This window comes from Diabrotica undecimpunctata, chromosome 2 (assembly GCF_040954645.1).
Source record: "Diabrotica undecimpunctata isolate CICGRU chromosome 2, icDiaUnde3, whole genome shotgun sequence".
Lineage (NCBI taxonomy): Eukaryota > Metazoa > Arthropoda > Insecta > Coleoptera > Chrysomelidae > Diabrotica > Diabrotica undecimpunctata.
This window is the reverse complement of record NC_092804.1, coordinates 132257669-132277634: the sequence shown is the minus strand read 5'-3', so window position 1 is coordinate 132277634 and position 19966 is coordinate 132257669. Positions and strand designations below refer to the sequence as shown.

At 34.8% G+C, this 19966-nt stretch overlaps 1 protein-coding gene across 1 annotated transcript in view; it reads right to left on the bottom strand.

The window, feature by feature from the left end:
• Nucleotides 1-4942: 4942 nt before the first annotated feature.
• pea (ATP-dependent RNA helicase pea) overlaps nucleotides 4943-19966 on the bottom strand; it is a 36728-nt gene continuing 21704 nt past the window's right edge. Inside the window, exons 10-12 of the mRNA XM_072523511.1 lie at nucleotides 18631-18924; nucleotides 13189-13694; nucleotides 4943-5271 (exon numbers count right to left, since the gene is read on the bottom strand). Coding sequence (XP_072379612.1) covers nucleotides 5049-5271; nucleotides 13189-13694; nucleotides 18631-18924 — 1023 coding nt within the window. The 3' untranslated portion in view covers nucleotides 4943-5048. The remainder of the gene's footprint in view (nucleotides 5272-13188; nucleotides 13695-18630; nucleotides 18925-19966) is intronic.

Here is a 19966-nt window from a genome sequence, read left to right as displayed (position 1 = left end):
CTTTATTGTGTTGATTATTTAGGAAACCTAGAATCAGAAATTGTCTTGTATTTGCCCTCCAAAAAAATCCCTATTTCTATTCTACAAAAATTTATGAAGCGATAGAAATTAGAAGGCATTCCTCGAATATAGAGGAATATTACTTCTTATTCGAATATAGAGGAATACGTTAAATACAAGTCTGCACTTCACTGTCCGCTAGAACGTTCTAACAGAGACTCGGCGCGCGGTAACACCAAATCACTACCAGCCGAAGAATCCGAGAGTTCTTGACTGCCCGAACGATAAGCTGCATAAGGGTCTTGATGGAGTGGTTTAACGTTCAAGCGGGTACATAAAGTACTCGAGTCACTATAACCAACATCCCGAAGAGCTACATATTGTATGAAAACATGTGAATTGTTCAAACATAAAATACGAATAGTTGATTGGTTTATTTCCAATGATGTGTAAACAGATTGTTTCATGTGTAATTAATGTGTAATTCATCACACCTGGTCACTATTTGTAATTAGAAGGGAACGGCTGTACTACCAACATACCTGATAACAGGTTGTAAAATAAGTCATGTTCAAAATAATACACTCTCTTATCCACTTTACATTAAAAAAGGCATCGTGACGGAGACAAAAAAAAAGATACAAAGATAATAGGAGATATCAGATATGCACGGTTCACTGATAGTAGTCCGAACTGTCTAGCAAATTTAGTAATTATTTTTTACTACGTTGGTTCAATTTTAACTAACTAGAAGTGGCTGAAACCAGTATAGTGGCTGCTATACCAAGCACATGTGTTCATAGCCAATATTAATTGTAACTAAAAAAGACAGATTGATTCACATGCAGTTTATTAAGAAAATAAAATTGCATCAATTACAAGTTTAAATGTTTATTTTCACAATATTTCTCAAAATTAATGAATATACACCCCCATTATTCATGTTCAAGTTTATTTTAGCTATTATTAGTGAGAGGTAGGAATTTTTATGTTGTATGTTTCCGACAATGAATCTGTCAAAATATTCAAAAGCTGAGCAAACGAATTATAAGAAGGATAATAATTAACTTATAATATCGATGTAGCAGACTGTGTTGGAATGGACAGAGAAACAGTGGCACTAATGATAATATTAAAGACATTAAACGCGGAAATAGATGATTTAATACATTCAGGTGATTAATTTATAAATAGTTTTGACAAAAAAGAATTTCCCTGCCGCATACATTTGCCAATTTTTATCTTTTCAGTCGTGTAATAAACGTTTACCGTTGTTATTGCATTTTTTTGTATTCTCCGAATAATATTTACATACTTGTGTTCTATTCTGCTGGTGCTTTTAAGATAGCGACTATTTTCACTATACCAAATGCTTTTAAGAAGTCAAGAAAAATATAAGGACCAGAATTCTATTAGATTCGATCAACTATTAGACTAGAGACACTGCAGATGGATATTTTTTCTGTGGCCTGATCGAAATACGACGTAGAAATCGAGTTTTGTTTCGAATATATTTGCCTGTATTGGAATACAAAGTTTGTAAAGATGGTTTAGTAAGCTAATGGATCTATAATTTTCAAAATCTAATTTATCAACTTTTTATATAGTTATGCATACACAGGTTGAAAAGAAAGAATAAAAATTATACTTAAATGATGAGCTTCAGTTCGGATTTCCGGACGGATCTTGGAAGTCTTACAGATAAGATTGTGGAATTAGTGGACGTGCTTAAAACAAGGAGAGTACAAATTCCTTGCATTCAAGAGACTAGGTGAAAAGGACAAAGGTATGTATGGAAAAGTAACACTAGAAATGGAGTTGGTATAATTGCTGATAATGGATATTAAAATAACGTAGTCGAAGTTTTAAAAACGGGTGATAGGATAATGTCAGTAAAATGTGTACTTGATAAAGAAGTATTGAATGTTGTGTGTGTATGCTCCTTCCAAAAAGAGATGGAAAAAGTACTATGACAGTTTCTTAAATGAAGAATTTGACAAACAACCAGTTGAGTTAACGGAGACAATAACAGCAATGGTGATCAAAATAACAAACGAGAAAGTAGTTCAAGCACTTCAGAAAATAAAGAAAGGAAAAGCAGTTGGACCAGATCATGGGGAAGTGTGGAGAACAGTAGGAGAGACGAGAACAAGTTGGTTAACAGGTTTATTTAATAGAATTATGAAAGTTGAACAAATACCTGGCGAATGGAGAAGCAGTAAATTAGTACCTCTTTAGAAAAGCAAGGGATAGGTACAATAATCTATAAACTACAGGGCCATGAAACTACTTAGTCACACCATGAAAATATGGGAGAGAATAGTTGATAGACGAATACGGGAAGAAACCGAAATATTTGATAATCAGTTTAGCTGTATACATGGCAGATCAACAACAAATGCAATTTTCATTAAAGGGCAGTTGATGGAAAATACAGGAATAAAGAAACAAACGCTATAAAAATGTTGCAAAAGATATTGGTCCATAATAAACGATCTTCGAAATAAAACTAACACTGCTCAAACATTTTCTCTTCTAAATCCTGAAAATCTAAATGAATACTTCGTTAATGTGAGTAAAAATATAACATCAACTATTTTGCCACAACAAGATCCTATTTCCCAATTCAAAAAAAGATCTCGAATTCATTCTTTGTAAGACCAGTTGATAAATCTGGACTGATCCAAATAATCAGTAGTATTAAAGGCAAATCTTCCTGTAGTACCGATGGACTATCCATAAAAATTTTCGTAAATCTCCCAAAAAATGTGTTGGAAGTCCTGGTCTCACTAATTAACGATTCCTTTGAAAAAGGTATATTTCCAGAGTGCATAAAGACGGCCATTATTGTTCCTCTTCATAAGGGTGGTGGAAAATCTAATATCTGCAACTATAGACCTATTGCCTTACTACCGGTCCTATCCAAAATTATTGAGAGACTTATGTCCTTTCTCGTTGAAAACAGCATTTTATCACAAAGTTAGTTCGGCTTCTTATCTAATAAATGTACCAGCGATGCTATATTTTCTGTACTACATGAGGTCTATCAAGCACTAAACAATAATCTTTATACTGCCACTGTTTTTGTGACTATGCCAAAGCTTTTGATTGTTTAAATCACGACATTTTGATAAAAAAACTAAGTTTCTACAGAATTCGAGGGATTTCTTTGAATAGGAAACAACTACTTAGAGAAAATGATAATGACTCTAGTCACAAAAGCATTGTAGGTGGAATACCACAAGGTTCAGTATTGGGTCCTCTACTTTTCCTTATCTTTATAAATGACATCACTAACTTAAAAATCGATGGAAACATTTTTCTTTTTGCTGATGATACCAGTAATACCTGGAGGAACTCTAATATTGCAACTCTTCATGCAATTATAACTTCTGATCTACTTAAAATAAAAATCTGGTCCGACTCCAATTTACTCTCTTTTAACGTGGATAAGACACTAGCATTATCCTATAAAGGAGCTCTTCAACTCTTGCTTCTTAATAACAGCCAGATCAGTATCGTTGATTCTGTAAAATTTGTTAAGTAAGAAACTAGCCTTAGCCTGATATGCAATAAGATCTGTTTCGAAGGAAATCAATTTAGCATCTTCCAAAATAACATATTTTTCTTTATTCGAGCCTCATCTTCGATATTTCCTTTCTTTTTGGGGTTCTAGTACAGCTCCCCAATCTGATGTTATTTTTAAATTACAAAAAAGAGCAACGGTACCTTTTTGGCCTCAGTAGAATAACACATTGCAGAAGCTACTTCAAAAATCACCGGATTTTAACTCTTCCCTCTTTATATATTCTAGAAACTGTTTGCTTAATTCGTAAACACCTACATGTTTTTCCAGCAAGACCTAATCATGACTACTCCACCAGAAAGTCAAGCTTTAATGTGTATTTACCGATCCCGTCCACTGAGTTAGTAAAGAAATCTATATTATATTCGGCAGAAAAATTATACAACTATCTCCCTTTGCAACTTAAATCTACAACTTCTTTCCTAAGTTCCGTAAATTGAAAAAAGCCTATCTATCTGAAAGACCATATTATTCAATGGAAGAGTTTCTTAACGAATAACTAAGAAATTACAGTACGTTTAGGTACAAGCAACTAAAGTACCTGTCAGGTATCAGTCACAGATATTTTTACATTGAGGGAAACCGAGAGAATGTGCTATGAGTATAATATTCCTATTCACGCTGTCTTCTTAGATTTCAAAAGAGCATATGACTCAGTAAATCGACAAAAATTACTGAATTTATTAAAAAAGTTAAAAATGTCAAGCAAAATAATTAACCTAGTTAAAATGACAGTCAGTAATGTAATCATAATGATCAAATACAACGGAAAACTGCCAGGTAGTTTCGAAACCAAACAAGATTTAAAGCAAGGAGACCATCTTTATACAACCATGCTTAATATGCGTCTAGAATAGGTGCTAAGAGATAGCAATTTAAACAGAATAGGGAGTTTAAGAACAAAGTCCACATATATATTCTAATAATCGGTATTCTGAAGTAGTTAACTGATATTTCGAACTGATGATTTTTAACAACACATTTTCGGGATATATATTTAGGCATTTAGGGATATTTTCAGTGTTTTGATGTTTTTAATTGAAATAAAGATGCATATTTTGCTACAAGTCTGTCACGATCCTAGACCACTACTTCTAAAAAAGTTCTTATACATTTTAATATTTACATATATGAATATGTATAAGTAAATTACTATATTTTATAAAATTTTAATTTTGGCAAAATATTGAAAATTCGGTTAACAATATAAAATTAGAAGTACAAGCACTTATACATCTGATTTTGTAAACAATTTTAAAATATTACTTACTTTAATAATATAAACACCGAAATTATTCCGTTTCAAATTATTAATTCGACGGATCCACAATTACACAGCATAGAAGAAAAACATGCTTTTACTTTAAACCCCTATATTTTATATATACAAAGTTAAAGATTTTTTCTGTACAAATTAAATATAATTATATATTTACACGATAAAAAAAACAATGACCTATATTTAATTTCTTCTCCTTCTTACTCGCGATATCCTCCAAGCATTCGGCTCTTCATATTTATTATACAATGGTTCTAACCTCTGGTTCTTCTTGAATTTACTAAGTTTTGTAGGATCGGAGAATTTAAAGAAGGCAGGAGCAAACTCGACCAACCATTTTGGATCTATAGTTGTAACTTCTCTCATGTACTCTTTAGTTGTTTGGACCAATTCGTGGTAAATTACCCTAAAAATAAAATAATTATTGCATAAAAAGTTTGTGAGATTTTTTTTTTGTGGCGTGTCTAGTTTAATATTATTTACATGGGATTCAGCCACAATTGATTGTAATGAAAATTACATTTTTAACTGCCGTTTGACGTTTGGAAACTCCAGAAATCGTTTTAAAAAAGATTATTAAAAAAAATATAACCGAATGTTAACCCTAAACAACTTTCGGTTATAAAAAACGCACCTCACTATTTTTTGAAATAATCTTTTTGAAAGGTTTTCCGTAGCGAAAATCGAAACGTCGAACAGTAACAATCAATTGTCGCTTAATCCATATAAACATAATATCTTATTGTTGTATAATTGTATAATTTTTTCTTAGCTGCTCAAAGGCTCACACAGTGCGAGTCTAAAGTCCTCCCCCTATTTTTTGAACCAATACACTTAAAATAATAAAATTTTGAATATCTAAACTAAGGTACCTGTATATTGATTTTATGTTTTAGTAACTAGTTTAAAATGGCAGACGGCCGCCATTTTGTACAATCATTGTAATTGGGGTTAAATGGAAACTAATATCGTATTTAAACGATCTTTTATCAGTCACTACGTCCGCAGAATATTGTGCGACTCCGTTTCCTCATTTGACTCTATATCGAGAAATGTATCCAACATCACCTCTTGGTTTTCCAGAACGTACTCCATCCTCTGTACGAGATAGTGCAGTGGCGTTTAAAGTGCCTCTTGAAGTTATTCAGTGGCCGTGCCTAGTAGGTCCAGTGTATGCCTTAACTCTGCCTAAACTATATTCCAGGTCTACTTGATATGCTTCGCAGTTGGTTTTACGAGAGTTGCAATAAGTTTACTTGATATGCTTGATAAAAAAAACTAAATTTCTACGGAATTTGAGGTATTTCTTTGAATAGGTTCCAATCTTACCTGAGGAATACGAACCAACTAGTTAGAGCAAATGATATTGGCTCTAGTCACAAAAGCATTGAATTTGGAGTACCACAAGGTTCAGTACTGACTCCTCTCTCTACTTTTCCTTATTTTTATAAATGACATCAACTTAAAAATCGATGGAAAAATTTTTCTTTTTGCTGATGATACCAGTATTACCTGGAGGAACTCTAATATTGCAACTCTTCATGCAATTATAACTTCTGATCTACTTAAAATAAAAACCTGGTCCAACTCTAATTTACTCTCTTTTAACGTGTATAAGACACTAGCATTATCCTATAAAGGAGCTCTTCACCCTTGCTCCTTAATAACAGCCAGATCAGTATAGTTGATTCTGTAAAATTTTTTGGTATTTTTATAGACCTTAAATGGTCCCTTCATATCGATTTGTTAAGTAAGAAACTAGCCTCAGCCTGCTATGCAATAAGATCTGTTTCGAAGGAAATCCATTAAGCTGCCTAAACAATATTACAGGTCTACTTGATATGCTTCGCAGTTGGTTTTACGAGGGTTGCAATAAGTTTACTTGATATGCTCATTAACTATTATTTAAAAAGAGATGTGTCAATGGTCTGAACAAGACAGCATAATATGACACGTGCCATTTTTAACAATTCTAGTCCCATATGTCGTGGCCACTGTTTATCAATGACCTCCTTTCGTTGTTATATTACGAAAGTTGGTTTGTTTTCTACCTTTAGTATGTCGTAATCGTGTTTCATAACAAACTGTATTAATGACTTACTTCTTTCATTAGTGTTTGCACTGCTCCAGGTGAGATGGTGCGCAGTATTACAATCTTCACTAACTGTTCCAACTCACCTGATGGTGGTTGTTCGGGATCATCATATGGGAGGTATGTTGGAACAAAGATTCGCAAAGATACATCGAACCTTCACAGCAGCAGTATCTTCTGTCGATGCTGCCTTACTATGCAGGAGGTTTGCCTGCAGCACTTTGGAGCCATCGAAGCCTCTGATGGTTTTGAAGGATACCTTTCCAAGTCTGTAGTACACCTTGAAATGAGCAGCCCCAAGCTTTGTAAGAGATCTTTTCGATCGTGCGAACTAGAATTTGTGCACCCTCTCCGATTTTCCTATTTTTCAACAACCAGTCTTTCGTGTTCAGGTCTTTATTTTGTTTTCTTAGACGGGTCCTGATAATTCCTTTGGATCAGCGTGGTGGAGGACGGTGAGGACCATGGGGCGCTTGAGCATATCAATGGGATCGATTACATTTAAGTCTGCTCCCTCCCACAGGCCTACCGTAATCCTCACCACCACACTAGTCCATTTTTTTTTGTATACTCTAGGACAGTTTTAATCCACAGGGTCCCTGCCCTGATGTTTTATGGAAATGCAGAAGTTGATTCTGACTTTCGATAGGAGCCTCATCCACTGCTTATTCCAGTTTGTTGATGTTCAAGTCTGCTTGAGCCTGATCTAGTTGAGTATCAGAATGGTGTCTGTGTGTCATCGCCATTCTAAATACTTTTGTAATATTGCTATATGAGCTCGTTAAGTTCCTTGGTTCCGTGTGGAGTATCTGTCTCCCATCGGACGCGTCCCCAGGTGGTGGATAGGGGAATGCCCTAACCGGTCCCAGGATCGGCGGGTAGGTGGGAAATAAAATACCACCCGCGAACCAAAACAGACTAAGGTATGGTAACCCTAACAGAAGAGTCTCTGGTCCTCCAAGTCTGGGGGTTGGGCGTAGGGCTAACAACCATACCCTGGAAAAAAAAGAATTGTTACGAAAGCTGAAAAAACAAAAACCGGACGGACCTTATGTAGACAATCTCGCAAACGAAAAAAGGATATTCGATTTGGATCATGGAACGTGAGAACATTGTACTCTACAGGAGCGATGAGATGTCTCTTAGACACTCTTAACAAATATAATATGAACATAACAGCTATACAGGAGATGCGATGGAAAGGGACCGGTACTCTCCAGAAGAATCTGAATACCATATATTATAGCTGCCATCAAACTCAACATATCTTTGGGGTAGGCTTTGTAGTTAGCAAAAGAGTTAATAACCTAATAATAGGTTTTGACGCTATAGATCATAGAATATGTGTTCTAAGAATACGTGGAACATTCTTTAACTACAGTCTTATAAACGCACATGCCCTCACTGAGGATAAAACAGACACAGAAAAAGAAGAATTCTATGAGAAACTAGAACAAACATATAGACAGTGTCCCAATAATGACGCTAAGTTGATTATCGGAGACATGAATGCCAAGGTAGGACAAGAGGAGATGTACAGACCAACCATAGGACCTTACAGCATACACAAAGAATGTAATGATAATGGGACGAGACTTGTAAATCTCGCAGCATCTCTGAACATGACGATCAGTAGTACATACTTTCAACATAAACGTATACATAAAGTGACGTGGACATCGCCAGATCATCAGACCCAAAATCAGATAGACCACGTACTGATTGATTTAAGACATGGATCAGATATACTAGACTGCAGAAATTATAGAGGTGCAAATATTGACTCCGATCACTATCTCATAGCTGGACGTATCAGAGCACGTATATCAAACGCCAGGAACGATAAAACTAAACCAAAAATAATCAAATATAATGTTGATAAATTAAAGTGTACTGAAGTCGAAAGAAACTTCCAAATATGCTTAGATCGTAAAATATCAGAACATCCCAGAAGTGAGGTATATCCCACTGAACTTAACACAAATTGGGAGTTTATGAAAACCACGCTCAAAGAGACCGCATAAGAAGTGCTGGGTGAAGTACCCAAGGGACAGCGAAACAACTGGTTTGATGAGGAATGCCAACGAGTAACGAAAGAGAAAAACGACGCGTATCTGAAAATGATCAACAGAAGGACTAGGAGCAATGTTGAAGAATATCGAGTAAAGAGACGAGAGGAAAAACAAAAACACAAACAGAAAAAGCGACAACAAATCAATAAAGAGTTCGAAGAAATGGAAAACCTTAATAGAGAACACGAATACAGAAAATTTTACAAACAGGTTAACACAAAAAGAAAAGTTTTCAAGCCACAAGCGAACCAAGTCAAGGCCCTTAACGGAATTTTTTTAAACGAGAGAGTGGAAGTACTAGAAAGATGGCAGGAACATTTTAGTACGCTACTTAATGGAGAAAGTAGAGCTGAAGGTAGATATGATATAGAAATAGAACAGGAGGATACTGAACTACCAACTTTGGAAGAAATAAACAAAGCAATTCAGTCTCTAGCCAGAAACAAGTCACCCAGAGCAGACAACCTACCCGCAGAAATATTTAAATGTGGCGGTCAAACATTTATAACCCTCCTTCACAAACTACTAATACAGGTATGGCAAGAACGCGCGTTACCAGAAGATTGGAATACTGGAATTATATGCCCCATACACAAAAAAGGAAACGTTCTTGAATGTTCCAACTTTAGAGGGATTTCCCTTCTTAATACAGCATATAAAATTGTGTCCCTGATACTTAACGAACGACTGGCACGGTATACTGACAATATAATAGGATCCTACCAAAGAGGCTTCTTGAAAAATAAATCTACCATTGATCACATGTCATCCATCAGACAAATATTAGAAAAAACGACGGAGTACGACATAGACCGCCATTACATCTTCGTAGACTTTAAGGCAGCGTACGATACCATACGAATTAGGAATACCAAAAGGATTGGTAGAATTAATTAAAATGACAATGATGAAAGTCGAATGTAAAGTGCGCGTACAAGGGGATGTTTCAAAACCATTTAAAACCAACAGAGGACTGCGCCAGGGAGATGCGCTATCATGCACGCTGTTCAACCTAGCGTTAGAAAAAGTTATGAGAGATTCGGGAATAAACTTAAAAGGTACGATATATACCCGTAGTATACAAATAATGGCATACGCTGATGATATCGTCATAATTGGAAGAACCCAAAATGAAGCAGTGGAGGCTTTCACACGTATCAAAAATGCCGCAGAAAACATCGGACTTCTGATTAACATCCAGAAAACTAAATATATGCCGGCCATATCAAGAATTCAACAAAATAACTTAGAGGTGCAACACGAAACGATAGAAATGGTAGAAGAATTCTGCTACTTAGGATCACTGGTAGACTACAAAAATAACACATCCAACGAGATAAAAAAAAGAATATGCGTGGCTAACCGCTGTTATTTTGGCCTGGGCCCTCAACTAAGAGCGAGAAGTATGTCAATAGCAACAAAGTGCAAACTTTATAAAACAATAATACGCCCAGTGCTCACATACGGATCGGAAACATGGGCAATGACGACCCGAGATGAAGAGTTACTGCGAGTCTTTGAAAGAAAAGTATTGAGGACCATATATGGCGGAGTAAACGAACAGGGTCTGTGGAGAAGGCGATATAACTTTGAACTCTATAGACTTTTTGGTGGTGCAGATATTGTAAAGACCATCAGAATAAACCGCCTAAGGTGGGTGGGCCACGTTATGCGGATGGATGAGAGTGATCCCACTAAAATAACTATGCTAAACAGGCCGGTCGGAAGAAGAAGAAGGGGGCGACCTAAACTCAGATATCTGGACGATGTACAGGAAGATCTGAGGGAGATTGGAGTGAGGGGCTGGAGAAGACAGACACCCGATAGGGAAGGATGGAAGAATGTTTTGAAGCAGGCCAAGGCTCACGAAGGGCTGTAGCGCCAACTGATGAAGTTCCTTGGTTTTTTAGCGACTCGTTTGGATTTATGTGGCTTTGCTGTGGACCATGTCCCAGCGGTCATTTTAACGCTCCATTTATCCTCTTTTGTTAAGTTTCAGGTAGGTGTTGTTTGATACCTGGCTCAGAATCTGTTCCTCTCGGAACAACTTCTGGATGAGAATTTGGCGCGGAGACAGAATCCGCCTCTGGAGTCTTCTCTCTGATCGTTCCCATTTGTTTGTATTGACATCTGTTAGATAACAATATATGGCACGTGATGTGTCATTTGAAAGTTCTTGTGTCATTCAGTATGTTCCTAGATTTTTCTTCGATTCTCTCGTGATGTTTTATAATAAAGATTATTGAATTCAGGAATTCTTTTTAAACTGATTCCCAATGAAAGAATAACTCTTTCTTGTTTCTAATAATATTTTTAAGAGGAAAGTGGAAAAATAAATTAACCTGTTCGAGCTTATTCCATACAATCTGAAGACTATCAAATTATTAGGTATAATTCAGACTTTTTTAATATAGTTCAAGAGCTCGACAAAAGCCTTCAAATGCCTAGACAAGCACTGTATGATTTCTACAGCCGTTTAAGTTGTTTTAGTGAAAATTGTTTCATTTTAATATTTACAAATTACTACATATTTACATAGTACAATTACATATTTACAAATTATACAAAAGTGTATATCTTTATGACACCATGTATTTTTTTCAGTTTAAGAAAACTACTGTTATTTTTAATTTGATTAATATGATTACTTTTTATTAAATACATACTCAGTGATTATAATAAATCCATTATATTCCACTGAAAAATATATTACGAACTTTTGGACGTTATTAATTTAAATAGTTCTGAAGTCACCATTCATAAATTTCTTCGGTTTTCCCAGAGTTGTCTAAATTGTGTAATTAAATTTTGAGTATTCCTACGACCGGGAAATCATCGTTCTCATGTTTATGGGGGTATGTTCACGCCGCAGTTAAAATGAGTGACATTCAAATAAACTAACGTTTATTCTTTGAGTAGATGGCAGCACGTACAGCATATTCTAATATTTTTAATTTTCCCGAAATTTAATTCTCTGAACAGAGACATTAATTAATAATTAATAACAAAAATTAACCGACGACTATGACATGGATTCATTTAAGTACAGTTGCGAAAAATGTTACTGCTTTCTATGGAAATTTTAACTAGATATTAAAATAGAAAGTTTACAGTACATAATCATGAGTTGAAGATTTGTTTTGAAATAGTGACGATAAATTTTAACATTGTGACGTACCTTAAAGAGAATAAAAAGGCAATTGCGAAAATCTCAAGTGGTCAGCTTTAGCATTAAGTTAAGGTGCATTGTTAACGAATATATGATCCTAAAATCTGAACATGGTGTGCGAAATTTTTTACTAGACAGAACAAAAAAAAAAAATAAGAGACATCTTTTTTTTTATCTTTATAAGCAATTCTGCTCGTTCATTGGCGAATTGATATCTCTATGGAAGGTTGTCACTCCATCTTTTGTGCGGCCATCTGATACTTCTTCTGCCGAATGGTGACTTATCTCTTGCTATTTCGACGACACTGGTCTCCCCGATTCTGCTTATGTGGTTATTCCATTCTTTTTTTCTATTTCGTGTCCAGTAATTTATACACTGTACGTTACATTTTCTTCTTTATAGAACATACAAATTTCTAGTGTGTTTTATTTTGCATTGTCTTACCAAAGCCAGTGTTATATTTAATATTATATTTACCCTCCTTGGGGCAGGTAGTTCTTATCAGATTTTTTGCATACCGTACTTTCACACGCTATACGTGTATCTTTACTTAACCAGACCTGTGTCTGGTTCGCTATAATGCTATTAACTTTCTTCTTAATATGCTTTCAATAATTATTGCATACTTCTGATTCCACAGAAGAACTTCTGGTATTTCTTCATTTGCTATTCTATTCTTTAAAAAGAGTACGACAAACCGTAGCGTAAATATTCGTCAAAAGTGTGACAGAAGACTATTTTGACGAACCAGCAGGGTTTTCCCGGGGAAAAATGTTATAAATAAGACAACTGAGAAAGATTACCAATACGCGACAGGAGGTTCGTCCTCTGATGCATCGCCTTTAATAATGTCTGCGCAATTGCAGACGAAAGATCAGGAATAAACAATTCTATACCACGGCTTATAAACTGCGGAAACAAATTACCATTATTAAGTATTAATTACAGCTTTCTATAAGTAAATTAAATAATCGATTTTTTTTTCTTACCATTCTGGTTGCCTATTAAATAAGGCACTTGAAGGATGTATGTAAACAACCTGACTGTCTACTAGAGCTCTATAACCTTCCTGAGGATCCTTTTTTCCAGCGTTCCTGAAAAATCCAGAGCAAATGGCCTTCTGTACTCTAACAGTGTTCCTTTCAGCGGATACTACGTCCAATTTATGCCTGTCCATGATTCCTAACAGTTGTTTTCTCACATCTTGCGCCCTCTTTAATGTCCGGATTTGTACAAAGTTCTCGTAACACCAAGCATTAGAAAATTTATTGTTTTTCCAACTATTATATACTGCCAAAAGCGTCAAGTGGTCACCTTCGGGTTGATTGAATTTTGCTTTTTTCTGGTCTGCCAATGCTTGTTTATCCTTTGGCCGGTAAAATACATTTTGGACCGATAACATACTGACTATTGTAAGAATTTCGTCTGAGCATTGTAGGGCAACTGACATTATCAACATCTTTGAAAGATTTGGTTCCAAGGGAAATTCTGCCATCTGCAAGATAAATATTAAAAACTATTATCTTTGAGTTAACAATTAGTTTAAGGCAATGAACATAACCTACCGTAACAGTGTTGCCATATTTTTTTGGATAATGTATACGTATGTTTAAGATTTAAATATAGAATTTAACGAAATTAAGCTTTCAATGCTTTTTGTTATGGGAAGCTGCAATTTTTGCCTTTATATAAAACAGCATTCATAAATTATTATTTTTTTTTTACATTAACTAAACGTTAAACTAAATAATATTGTTAGGGATTATGGCTTATTCTCATATAGATAATGATAAAAAAATTTAACTTCTTTTTTTTTAACAATTTTATGAAACTTTTATCCATTATATTTATACTGATATTTTACTGTTTACTTTTTAAAACTGTTTCCTTTTTTGGTGTTTCTAAACTATTCAATTTTTATATAATTTTAATGCTTTTTATTATATATGTATCTCTTTAAATGCAAATTTATGCAATTTTTACGGTGATGTGCCTAAACTGATATGTTGTTTATTTTCGATTTTTAATTCATATGTTATGGGCTCTTGCCCGATTTTGAATTTTAGATGTAAGAGTAAGAAAAAATTGTCGAAATGGCAACACTGTCAATATATTAAGCTTACATGGAGTGTCAAATACACATTATAGGTTATGTTCATTGCTCTAAACCATAGACATGTAATACAAATGGACCGGGTTTATCGACCACATGACCTTCCCATTCGCCATTTAGGTTGCACAAGAATAAAAATTGCACACCAAAATTTAATTTAATGCAATTTAAAATTCATACAACGCAGATTATAGGCTACATACTAAGAAGAAAACCATAGATACAACATAAAGAATTTTAAAAAGAATACACAGCGATGATGAAGGCGGATAAGAAGCAAGAAGACATATGATCCATAGGACAATATTGGGTGACGGCTCTGGAAGATTTTATACTACATGTATAAAATGTTTGTTTCCAGAAAGTCACAGGTGGGAGTCACATACTTATTTAACTGGCTGTTATACTGCGATACCGAAGGCAACGGAAAACAGCACTTAACACTTCCCAAAAATATCACTGACGAGTAACGAACAAAAATAAGTTCCTAGTCACTGTCAGCTCTTCGATAGACAAGGACTGTTAACAATCTTCTGACTCAGAATAGTTTTGAAATTATATATTAACATTGGTACCTGAAACGCTAAGAGCCTTTTTGCCGCAGGTAAACTCGATAACGTGGAAAAGAAAACTGAAGGGCTGAAAATAGACTCGTGGGCATTAATAAATTGAGATGACCCGGATCAAGAATATGTGATTGAAATAGTGGAACACTATGTTATTCTGGCAGTGATCGTAATGACAACAACCACAGAAATGGACTTGGAATATTCATAACCATGTATGTTTCAAACTTTGTTCCTATTTCCAACATATTTCTACTTCTCCAAATTAAATGCAGCCCACAAATATAATATCTTGCAAAAAAGGAAGACAAGGAAGTAGAGGTATTTTATGGACAGCTAACTAACATAATAAATGACTTCTTCTTCTTAGGGTGCCTGTCCGTTCCGAACGTTGGCGATCATTCTGGCTATGATGACTTTGTTGGTTGCTATACGGAATAGCTGTGTAGAGGTTTTTCTATACCATGCTCTCAGGTTAGCAAGCCAGGATACTCCTCTTCGTCCTGAAGCCCTTTTTCCTTCAATTTTACCTTGCAAAATGCATTGGAGTAGCTCGTATCTGTCTTGATTTCTCATATGTCCCAAGTACTGCAGCTTACGGTCCTTCACGATGTTGACCAAATCCGCGGTTGTGTTCATCCTCCGCAGTACTTCTTCATTGGTGACTTTGTCTGTCAATGGTATCTTCAGGATCCTTCTGTATATCCATAGCTCAAAAGCCTGAAGTTTTGATAGAGTTTCCGCCTTCAATGTCCACGTTTCTACTCCGTACAGAAGCATTGAGTACACGTAACATTTAAGGAGCCTTATTTTTGTTTCTAGGGTGAGGTCATGGCTCTTGAACACAGAGCTCATAGTCAAGAATGCACTTTTTGCCTTTCCGATACGACATTTAATCTCTTGGGTATTGTGTCACGACTCATTGATTATAGTTCCTAAGTAGTTGTACAGTGAAACACGTTCAATTCTCATTTGGTTCACATACAGATTTGCTTCAGTTATGTTTTCCTTGCTGATGATCATTAGCTTGGTTTTGCTGGTGTTTATATCCAGTCCATTTATTCTACTTGTTTCCTTTATTTTGTTCATTAAGTATTGCAGCCCTTCTATGGTAGTGGAAAACACTATTGTATCATATGCATACCTCAGGTAATTGACCTTCACCCCATTTATTGAGATGCCTTCATCAATATTTTTTAGAGCCTCTTCAAAAATGTGCTCCGAGTACAGATTGAATATCAGTGGTGAAATTATGCACACCTGTCTCACTCCCCTTATGATTTTGACCTGATCTGTATATTCTCCATCTATTCGGAGCACCGCTAATAAATGATGTTCAGAAAAATTAAACATTTATTTTAGAAGACTTCCACGCGAAAATAGAAAAAGGAAAGAGACAAGGTTTGGTGGGAGAGCTGGCCTTGAAGAAAAAAATGATCGCGGAGAAATACGTTTTGATTTCTGTTTTGGAATGCGACATGGTTGTAACTAATACCTGGTATAAATTGCCAACGAGAAGGCTATATAGGTGAAGAGCACCGGAAGACAAAAGCACAAACCCGATAAACCAGATTGACTACATATTAGTCAACAAGCGATTTAGAAACTCTTAAGTGTTTAAAAGAATCCTTCCTAAACCCTCTTGTGGATGAGATCCAAATTGATGGATTCGGGGAAAAAATGCACGACCAAATACTTACCATGTCGGGATAGTATTATGAGGTTTTTTTTCCTGGTTTTTCCCTCATAATTTACTATGGAATCACTAACAGGAAAATTTTACTGTCATCATGGCATGTATTTGTCTTTTTAAAGACGAATTACATGCTATGATCTTTTCTGACGGATATTCTCAAGTTAAAGTTGATTTCATATAATCGAATAAAATATCTTATAAGTAAAGTCGTCCCAGGAGCGCAACTCAACAATAGTGGCAATATCATTTTAAAGTCGTCTACTTTAAAATGTATAATGTAGATGAGTCAGATAAAATTAAATTATTAGAAGAATTTTTCACTAAGTAACAAAAAAACAAAAATAGTTTAATTTACTAATGTTTGTATTTTGAGAACGATTTCCGAAGTGGAAATTGAAACGTCAATAAAAGTACTTTAACCTTTAATTGTGGCTTATTCCCATATAAATAGAAAAAAGAAAAGCCACAGGATAGACACATCTATATTTCAGAAGAAAGAACATTATTTATAATCTTAAACGCCTTACTATTGAAGGCGCTTAAGAAAGAAAATGTCAATAGTGTTAGAAATTGCTTTAAGGAAATTTAATCCCTAATAAGCCATGTTCTCAAATTATTTTTCAAAATAATACATGATCGTATAAATAAAAAACTGGAAGAAGGAATAGATGACAGTTAGTTTGGATTCAAAAACGAACTAGGAACCAGAGAGGCGTTATTTGCTTTTAATGTGATATCTCAAAGATGCATGGATATGAATGTGGATGTGCAAGTTTATTACGTTGATTTTGAACAAGAATTTGACAAAGTAAAACATAAAAAATGGACCAAATTTGAAAGACAAAAACATAGACAAAAAGGACTTAAGAATAATAACAAACCATTACTGCTATCAAAGAGCACAAATTGTAATAGATTACGAACCCAGTTAAGAAATTGGAATCAGGAGAGGAGTTAGGTAGGAATGTATTATGTCTCCATTACTATTCAATGTATGTAGTGAATCCATTTTGTAAGAAGCATTATTATCTGAAAGTGGATAAAAATGGATAAAAAAAATACTAAATACATGATAATAACAAAGAACACAAATATACAAACAAACATATCGGATGTACAACGAAGATATATCGATAGAAAGGGTTGAAAAATACAAATACCTGAGAACCTGGATGATTTTAGAAAATAATGATCAATAATATTCAACAGAAATAAAGGCCAGGATAGAAATAGCAAGAAATGCGATTGTAAAATTGAAAACAGTTCTCTGCAATAAATACATTAGATTAGGACTAAGAGTAAGAGCTCTGAAATGTTACGTGTTTTTGATATTACAATGTGGACTTAAAAGCTAGACACTGAACCAAGGACACAGAAATAAGCTACAGTTATTTGAAATGTGGTGTTACAGAAGGATGCTTAGAATAGCATGGACACAGAAGAAAACGAACACGAAAAGATTGCGAAAAATGGGCAAAGAATACAAAATAATAAATACAATAAAAATAAGAAAAATACAATATCTGGGACACGTAATGAAGGGACAGCGATATATTGATAATACATGGAAAAATAGGAGGAAGGGGAAGAAGGAGTATCGGAAAAAGTAGAGTGTCATGGTTAAAAAATTTAAGGGACAGGTTTATATGCAGTTCAATTGAACACTTCAGAGCAGCTATTGATAGAGTAAAGATAGTGATGAAGACATGCAACCTCTAAACCCATGCAACCCTTTAAAAAAGCTTTTTGCTTATGACATAAACATAAAAATGATCAATATCAGGTATACACATCTAACGAAGAAAACTTACAAAGGAGTAACGTTATTCAGGAAATCTTAAAAACCATAAAATTTATCTATTTCATAACTAGGTAACATTAATCGAGGGTAAGCAGTATCGAATCTTACAACTAATAAAGGATAAGATAGAAGGGCGAAGGGAAGTTGATAGAAAACAATGATCATGCTGAAAAACAATCGAAACTGAACATATATACGCAGTGTCAACGTCAGGGAGACCGGACAATGCACATAAAGAAGAAGATTAGTACTTACCCTTCTTCCTAACCGTGTTAGTAATCCTTCATCATCAAGCGCTGACAAAGAATGTAACTGTTCCAAAGCCATAATTAACGACTCAACCGGTGGAGCGTCCATGAAATCGAAATGAAGCAGGTCGTTGATACCCATCGTTTTAAGCTGTAGCACTGTTGTTGCAAGGTTGGTTCGTTGAATTTCAGGTACAGGTGTCGGAAGCATTTCATCCCTGTATGCTCTCTCTGTATATAGTCTGTAACATTTACCAGGCCCAGTTCTACCAGCACGACCTGCCCGTTGTTTTGCTTGAGCCTATAATTTAAAGCAACATAAATTGTATATTATAAATAATATACACTATTTTGATATTCAACACAACATTATAACAACATAATCACGAGAAATAAAATGCAACTACAAAAACTCTCTTTGTATAGGTGTCCTTATTGAAGATCCGATTATATACTAACTTGTTTTTTAAACACAAAAGTTTCAACAATTGAAAAAAAAGCCTCTTCAAAAAATACTACCTCTATAAGAAACTTTTTTCTTTATGTACTATTTCCCTTTTGTTTCTCTTATGTTACCATTAATATATTCGACATAAGTCAATACTATTTCGGTTGGAATATCTACATTAATAAAAATGAATCGCCGAATTTTTTGTTCAGACATCACTTCAGAACGACTGCACCAAATTAGACAATTCCTTTTTTGTTGTGTTTGTTATTATCAGGAGAAGGTTTGTGTAAAAGACAAAATGCGCGGAAAGACTTCAAAAACAGTTTTTCTCTCACTTTAAATCAAATTTAAGATAGATTATTAGATTAGTATTGTAGCCATATCACACTGAATATACCGGTTATCGTTCGATCACCGAAGTCAAGCAGTGTCGTTTGCGGTTACAACTTGGATAGGTAACTGCTTGGGAACACCGCATGTTGTTGCCATGTGAAACCTTCCTTCTCCGAAATGGCTGTCCAATAGGTTATCTATTTTTCATAACCCTAAGGGGTAAGGGTGGTCACTCTACACATTTTTTCTAAATGGCTATGCCGATTTTTATGAAATTTTACATGTGTATTCTCTTCCTCTCCTTCTTCCTTCTTGTATGTAGGCTTTAACGTCTGTTTCTTCTTCAATATTAGCCTCCTAGATTGTTTAAATTATCGCACCATCTTTTTCTTGGTCTGTCAATACTTCTTCGTCCATTTGATGACTTATCTCATGCTTTTCGTACTATCATATCCTCTGCCATTCTACTAATGCGTTCCACTCCTGTTTCCGTTTTGTCACCCATCCATTTATGTCTTCTATATTGCATGCTCTTCTTATGTTTTCGCTTCTCTCCCTA